The following is a 7,974-nucleotide window of genomic DNA, read 5'->3' on the forward strand; positions in this document are numbered from 1 at the left end:
TTGGTCCAATGACATCCATGCCCCACATGGAGAAAGGCCATGGAGAAGTCATAACATGCAAAAGAGAAGGTGGTATATGAATTTTGTCCCCATAAATCTGACACTTATGGCATTTTTTGGTATAGTTGATACAGTCCCCTTCCATAGTGGCCCAATAATAGCCAAACCTCTTGATTTGCCTTGCCATCGTGAACCCATTTGCATGCGTCCCACATACACCTTCATGAACTTCTTCTAAAATTAGCTTAGCTTCCACAGCATCGACGCATCTCAAAAGTACTTGGTCTTACTTTCCTTGTATAGGATATCCCCGTCCAAGACATAGTCGGAAGCTAACCTTCTCAAAGTTCATTTGTCATTTTCATTGGCCTGTTCAGGGTATTTATGATCTCTCACATATCGTAATATATCCTGATACCAAGGGTTATCGTCTTTTTCTTCCTTTTCAATGCTACAACAATGAGCTGGAGCCTCATAGACACTCATTTGAATTGGTCTCATCTCTTCCTCTTTATTCGCCTTAATCATTGAGGCCAAGGTTGCTAAAGCATCTGCCATCTGATTTTCATCTCGTGGGAGATAATTGAAGGTGATGTCATTGAACTCCTTACGTAACCCCAAAACTATCTTTCGATAATTGATCAATTTAGGGTCCCTTGTCTCCCATTCACCTCTAAGCTGATAAATTACCAACGCAGAATCTCCATATACTTTTAGGGTTTTTATACCTCGCTCTATAGCTGCTTGAAGTCTCATGATGCATGCTTCATACTCAGCCATAGTATTCGTGCAATCAAAGTCCAACTTACATGTAAACGGGTAATGATCGCCATTCGGGGATACCAAGACTGCCCCAATTCCATTTCCGACTGCATTAGAAGCCCCATCAAAATTTAGCTTCCAAGGAGAATCTTTGGTCGTTGCTATACACATTAACTCCTCATTTGGAAAATCACCTTGGTTCGACAAGAATAAGTGAAGAAGGAAGAGTGGAGCAACCCAGCCAAGCCACGGAGAAACACTGGATTTGCTTCCTGTTCCCTATCTTTTTTAAATTCTACTGTTGTTATGATGAACATGTCTATGAATATTTATGTTGATATGATTTATTTATTAACATGGCTTAAATTTAATTCTTGTTAGGTTGACTGCATTTCGTCTTCTTAATTTATTAAAATTGTGTTTGTGTTGTTATAGGCCTCGATAAGATGTTTGATTAAGTAAAACCATGAGTAAGTTATTCTTGCATTACAATTGTAAGGTAACTAATGTATTAATTATTTAAACGGATTGAAATTCTAATTAATTGACACGATACTTAATCAGTGCATGTTTAATCATCTAAGGCAGCTGAGGGTTAAATTAGCAACGGTATCAAGTGATCCAATTGCCTTGCATAATTTGCAAGCACGTAATCTTTTATATGCTTATGTGATTAAATTGATTGTTTGAATTGGCATAGAGATATGTATAAGAGATTATTTTAATTTCATAAGTATGTATGTCCATTAACACATTTGCCTATTAAAGTTTGTTTAATTGGTTGAATTGACATAGAGATATAGTCAAGAGATAAATGGATTTTTGTAGGTGAGTATATTCATAAGTTAGCAATTACCGAGTTTCCATGAATTTATTCGTAACAACATAAACATGAGTTTAGTAATTCTAAGTTAAGAAATATAATTAATCTGACACAATTATGTCACCTTGATTAAAATTAGCTTTTAGAATCGTGTATTAGAACTTTATTTTATTTTATTTTATTTACTTTACTTTGTTTTATAGTTTTTAATCACTTTTCAAATCAAAATATTTTCTTCACCAAAGTGTTTTAAATTGCATTCATAAATAATTTTTTTCACAGTCTTTGTGGGTACGATTACTCAACATTTATTTGTCACTTTATTACTTGTTGTGACTGTGTACACTTGCACATTTTCGTCGTTCCAGAGACATCATCTCCAGTATACATCTCTTGATCAACATCGTTATTATAATCATCCAAAATTTTCAACTATAAAACAAAAACAATTATATCAGCATCCAAATCCCGACTCAATTTGACTCAATTATGGAATGTACCTCTAGCTTAATTCTAAGCTCGATTTAGTCCAAGAATCGGCTAAACTTGCAAGCTCTGATATCACTAATATGTAACACCCCTAAATTTTAAATTTTTCACAATTTAGTCCATATGACAAAAAATTTACAATTTGCTCTTCAATTTAATTCTTTTTCATTTCTATTTTAGAAATCTATCAATTTAATCCCTAATAGAAAAACTATTCAACATTAACAACATTTAAAATCTTAATAATTGCTAAAATTTCAACATGGGTCAGTTAGTACTAAACACCAGGATTCCAAAAATATAAAAATTACAAGAAAAGGGAATAAATTGATTAACCAATTGAAGTTGAAAAGTTTGAAACCTTTAGGTTGCCGTCCCACTCTTTTCTTCTTTCTTTTATTTTTCTAAACTGTTTTATCTTTTATTATTTCTTTTTCTTTTTATTATAACATATGTATTATATAATACATATATACATACTTTAACTTTTAACCATTATAATATATATAATAATAAGTTTACACATATGCTATATATATAACATTAATGCTGTCCACTTAATGGAATAAGGCATAATTACTTCTTTAGCCCATTTAATTAATCTTTAATCTAGAATTCAACTTTCACCCTATACGCGATTTGGTCCTTAAACTATAATAACTCTTAATTCATGTAAATTCACTTAACCGAAACCTAATTAACTACACAACTAACTTCGTAAATATTTTTAATAAATATTTACAAGTTCAATTTATGGGAACGGAGTCTCAAGAATTCACTTTTCGACACCCCTGACTATAGGTTCGTTACATGCTTGATTAAATATGTGTGTTACATGATATATGTTTGCACGAGTATGTAAATGTCATGTAGGTAAACCAGTAGGTAATGCATGGATAGGTACTCTACGACACTAGACATAGGCCTATTGTAAGGTACTCTACGACACTAGACATAGGCTTATTGTAATTGTACTTCTAAATGGTTGTCTTGAGGATGCATGATGATATGTTTGTGATGTGGTTATTCTGATCATTCACTGAGCTTGTTAAGCTCACCCACCCCTTCTTTACCCATTGCAGATTAGTTGTGTACCGATGTGAGCAGTGTGGTTTCCGAGAGGTGATCCAAGCGAGTCTATTTGTCATTTCATAGGTGTTTTATATTTATTTACGTTCTGGGTAATAAGAAAATGTGGTAGACTTGTTTATAGCCATGTTAAATTCTAGACATTTTGTTGGGTTTTGGTTCGATTTATAAGGATTACATGTTATTATTATGCTTAGGTTCATAAACATGAGGATGGATTGACGTTACTTGCTCAAACACAATTTTGCGATATTGAACTGTTAACTAGGTCGTTGAATGATTATTTGTCGAAGTAATTGATGCATGGTGTTTAGAAACTAAATTGAAATGGATTAATTGTTTATTTATGCTGCATTTTTTAAGTCTGGAGTAGAGGTATCGATGATCAAGTTTTAAAATCGATACCTCTGTGTTTTGAAATGTGTAGGGAGTCAAAATAAAGATTTGGTATCGATACCTTTGCTTGAGTATTGATACTCGAGGTTAAAATATCGATATTTCATGATAGATACCGATAATTTTAAAGATTTTGGGTTTTTAATTGAGAAATAGAATGCAAGTTTGGTATCATTTTCCCGGTGGTATCGATACCTATGTGACAGTTTTGAGATTTTGTCAAATGGACCTTATGCATGTTTAATTATTGTTATAAGACTATTTGATGTATGGTTAGCATGTAACATTGATAACTAACAAGTATAATTGACTTAAAACATATACGAATACTAAGATGGACGATGCTCATTTAGATTGAACTTTACTTGTTGTATATGATATGAGACAGTGGTGTGGCATCCTGTATTCAGGCTTGGTGACCAGGCCAGGTATATGGTGTTACACTATTTGTTGTTATGCCATTTATTTTACTTGACTAGCTAAATTTTGATTTAGTGTCTTATTGATCATAAAATTCATGATGCCATAACGTTTTTACCTTTCATCGCAACCTAATCATTTCTCGTCGCGACCACACCTGGTATGGAAAGATATCACGACGTCCCCTACTTTCATATCATGACCTAACTTGATGTTTTAGAGTAAGTCATTTACATTATCCGAGGGTTCATGACTACTTTTGTAAGCATGTCTAAAATTGAATTTGTTTTAAAAACATTTTAAAAACTTTCGAATTTTTATTTTATTTTTATCAAGTTTTCATAATCATTTTATGGATTTGTCTTGTATCGAAATAAAATATAAGAATGAATTGGAGTTGCTTCGACAACGAATGTGGCATCTGGCACTCGAATTCAAAAATCGAGTTTAAACTTGTTTTGGTATGTCAATTTTACTTGTATAACATTGGTTGCATGTTAAGGGTATTATTGGAGCTTGATTGCTTGACTTGAAATGTAAAATTTTTGCAAATCTAGGTTCATGTCTCGAAACCCTATGACTGTTTTCTTGTTTGAGCATGCATATCTAGGTGAATGTCTTGAGACATGGTTCCACTCTCTCGAGACATAAAATATCAAAGCTGAGCCTTGGGACGTGAGGAGTAATGTTTCGAGACATACAACATTTAAAGTGGAGGTCTGAAATAGAGGAGGCATGTTTTGAGACTTGGCCTGATTGTCTCTAGAAATAACCTTGTATTTTGAAAGTTTGAGCCAAGAAACGTAGTCTACCAATGTGTTTGATCATCTTTAACTTAAAAATATCATATGCGGGTCCATTTGAGTTGGTTTAACACTTGGAATAGCTTCTAATTATTTGTTTCCTCATTTTTTATGTTTAAACTTGAAAATTTCATAATTTTTAATGTGAATGCACTCATTTTGAGTTGCTTCAATAACAAATGTGGTGATTTGCATTTGTTCGTCTTCCAAATTGAGTGTAAGGTGTTAAACGTAGCTAAGAGACATTTCAACTAAGATTCAAAGCCTTAATGCACTTCCAACGGTAGTTTGGAGCAAAGTTTAAAAAGGTAAAAAGTACCTAGGATGTTAAAGTTTCAAACCCTCACTATGAGTGAATTCCCTGACTAAAGACGTTAGATATTTGGCTTGGTTTTTAATATTACAAAGAGCCTATGATGCGATCTCTGTGCCACAGAAAATGACCGATAATCTCGTTAAGCATAGAAAATTTAGGAAGTTTTATAGGTCTATTATTAGTATTAAATTTCAATTATATTAGCTTGCCCTTATTTTTTTATGTTTATGTTTTATTATACTTGATCGTGAATTCAAAAGAAATATCACTCTATCTTCGATTCAATTATTAAATATATTTATTATAAAAATAATTTTTGCGTGACAAAATCTAACTTTTTAAAGTTATTGACTAATTTTACTTACATTGTGTGTGACAAAATCTAACTTTTTAAAGTTATTGAATATCTCGTCCATGAACAACAGTAACTGAAATAAGGGTATTTTTAAAAGAGAAAATTTCAATTTATTTTTAATATATATTAAATAAAATTATTTAATAAGTTTAGTGTTATAAGTTAACACAATTTGGGGAGAAAATTTATTAAAAAATCATTTTTAAGAACATAACAAATATTGTTTTAATAATGTTTAAATATTATTAAAATGCCAATTGAGTCATAGCTCGATTAGTACGGGCATTGTTGCTAATGAAGAAGGATGTGGGTTTAAGTGCGCTAAAGTACATTATCCTCTGGCTATGGGTAATTCTAGGCATTGTATCAAAAAAATGTGATATAATCAAAACTTATAATAAGATTCTTGTTATTTATTTGATGAAAAAAATAAATTTTTAATAATTTCACAACTAAATTGAAACCCAATTAATAAGGAGACAAACTCAATCATAAATTATTATTATTATAATTATTTGTTGTAACTTCATTCCAATATCAACGGCACCAATCAATACACTCAAATTTGATTATAGACCAAAATTATAAACCATATATTTCGTTCCAGCTCAACTTTTTATGGGTTTCTATCATTTCAATATGTTGCTGTTTGTTTTGTTGAATATCTACGATATAAAATTTTGATATTCCAAGTTAATGTTTAATATTTTTATTCTTTTATAATTGTAATTAAAAATTTTAATATTTATATTTATTTAATAAGATATATTTGCTATTAATAAGAAACTATAAAACAAAGTATAAATATATGAAAAAGATATAAAAATAAGGATAAAGTGATACCAATATTAAAACAAAATGGATTGATAACGTTTGTTGTAACCATTTAGAGGTCATAGTGAAAGATAAAATCATGATAATTAATGAATATTGATGTCATATCTTATTTACATTGCTAACCAATAGTCAAGAGATGTATACATATAGCATTTTAACTTTTTTAGTTTCAGTGGTCATAATTAAATCCTGTAATGGAAAAGGGTTAGCCCCGTGACTAATTTTACTCAAAAGAGAGCCACGGGATTTGAATGACCCTTTAATTTCCACTCTCCTTTCATTAAAATCTTACTCAACAATATCCGTGACTAAAAAAGAAAATTTGTGATGATGATTCAGTTTTGGTAACTATTTATAGGTAAACTATTTTGGCATGAAGATGGAGTGAAAGAATTGTAGCCAGTTTGCAAGTTGTAGGAAATTAATGGGCAGCTATTCTATTTATGAGTTGAAAATCAATAGAATTGGGTTGCTGTTGCTGTACTGTTTTCTATGGCTAATGTTTGTTGTTCCATTGAAATGGAGCCTAGAACTTTGAATCAAGGCCAACTCAACCATGCTAGGGTATGTCTCTCTATATATATTTACATTTTTCTCACACCTAATAATAAAATTCCCATTTTTGCTTGTGTAGGGAATGGCTGCAGATGTAGCTCAGAAGATGGACCCAAAGGAAGCTTCAGCCAGTTTCATTGAGGTTCGTTTGTTGAACTAAACCAAGTTATTAATTTGTGAAATTATTAATATATATGGCTTTGCAGGGAATTGGATTGATGACTTCAGGTGGTGAAATAAAGGAAGTGGTGACTGAGCTGACATTGACAGATGATGAAGAAAAAGAAGTTGGAGTTCAAAACATTGTGGAAAGACCTTGTCAATGTTCATGCAAAATTAACAACATTGAATCTCCAGATCCCGACTTTAGTGTTAAGGAAGGAGCCTGTTAATGCTTTCTTTCTTTTTTCTTTTTTTTTTTCTTTTATCTCTATTCCCTTTGTAAATATACTACTATTGTTTCTCATTCTGGGGTTAATTAGTAATAAAACAATACAGGTCTCGGGCCTGTTATATTTGGACTCTTAACATAGATTTTTATATCCCTATTATAATATTTTGGGAGAAAATTATCAAACAATCATTCTTTTACTAATTATGTGTTTTTAGGATTTTTAATAAAAGTTTGCTCATAATAAAATTTAAATTATGTTTTAAAATTTTTAAAGAAATTCTAAAATAAAATTTTAAGGAGAACATAAAAAAAACTCTAAAACTTTCAAAAATTTATAATAAAATTTTTAAATTTTATTTGCTAACAACCCCAAATATGAAATTTTTTAAATTAGGTTTATAGGAGAAAGTGGGTGCGTGGAATTCTACATTGATGCTTTATAATTACCAATATGTGGAGTTACCTGGAAAACCCTCCGTATGGCAAAACCATAAATTGAAAACATGAAGTGTCCCCTAACTATACTAGAAAAGCAATGGGATCTCTCCGGACCTTTTACCCGATCTAGAAGTTCGATCACCATATTGTCATCAAGTTACCTAGACAAACAACAATTGATGTTTAAACACCAGTTATAAACAAGCAAATAATCTTTTCAACCATTAGTGAATCAATACAAACAAAAATCGACCTTAAAAAGGCCTTAATCACTAATATAAGGCCTACATTTCAAAA

The 7,974-nt window shown here is 31.1% G+C and overlaps 1 protein-coding gene across 1 annotated transcript; it reads left to right on the forward strand.

The window, feature by feature from the left end:
* Window positions 1-6,606: 6,606 nt before the first annotated feature.
* Window positions 6,607-7,373, forward strand: LOC107952632 (uncharacterized). Its single transcript, XM_016887827.2, has 3 exons — window positions 6,607-6,854; window positions 6,925-6,987; window positions 7,052-7,373. Exons 1-3 carry the CDS (start codon window positions 6,783-6,785, stop codon window positions 7,235-7,237), a joined length of 321 nt encoding a protein of 106 aa, XP_016743316.2. The 5' UTR covers window positions 6,607-6,782; the 3' UTR covers window positions 7,238-7,373.
* The last annotated feature ends 601 nt before the right edge of the window (window positions 7,374-7,974 follow it).

This window comes from Gossypium hirsutum, chromosome A02 (assembly GCF_007990345.1).
Source record: "Gossypium hirsutum isolate 1008001.06 chromosome A02, Gossypium_hirsutum_v2.1, whole genome shotgun sequence".
NCBI classification, from domain to species: Eukaryota; Viridiplantae; Streptophyta; class Magnoliopsida; order Malvales; family Malvaceae; genus Gossypium; species Gossypium hirsutum.

What these genes read in the sequence shown, in the direction of transcription:
- LOC107952632 (XM_016887827.2), top strand. Translation starts at nt 6,783, where the DNA reads ATGGCTAATGTTTGTTGTTCCATTGAAATGGAGCCTAGAACTTTGAAT. An exon ending in GCCAACTCAACCATGCTAGG is followed by an intron (nt 6,855 to 6,924) that starts GTATGTCTCTCT and finishes TTGCTTGTGTAG; the next exon opens with GGAATGGCTGCAGATGTAGC. An exon ending in CTTCAGCCAGTTTCATTGAG is followed by an intron (nt 6,988 to 7,051) that starts GTTCGTTTGTTG and finishes ATGGCTTTGCAG; the next exon opens with GGAATTGGATTGATGACTTC.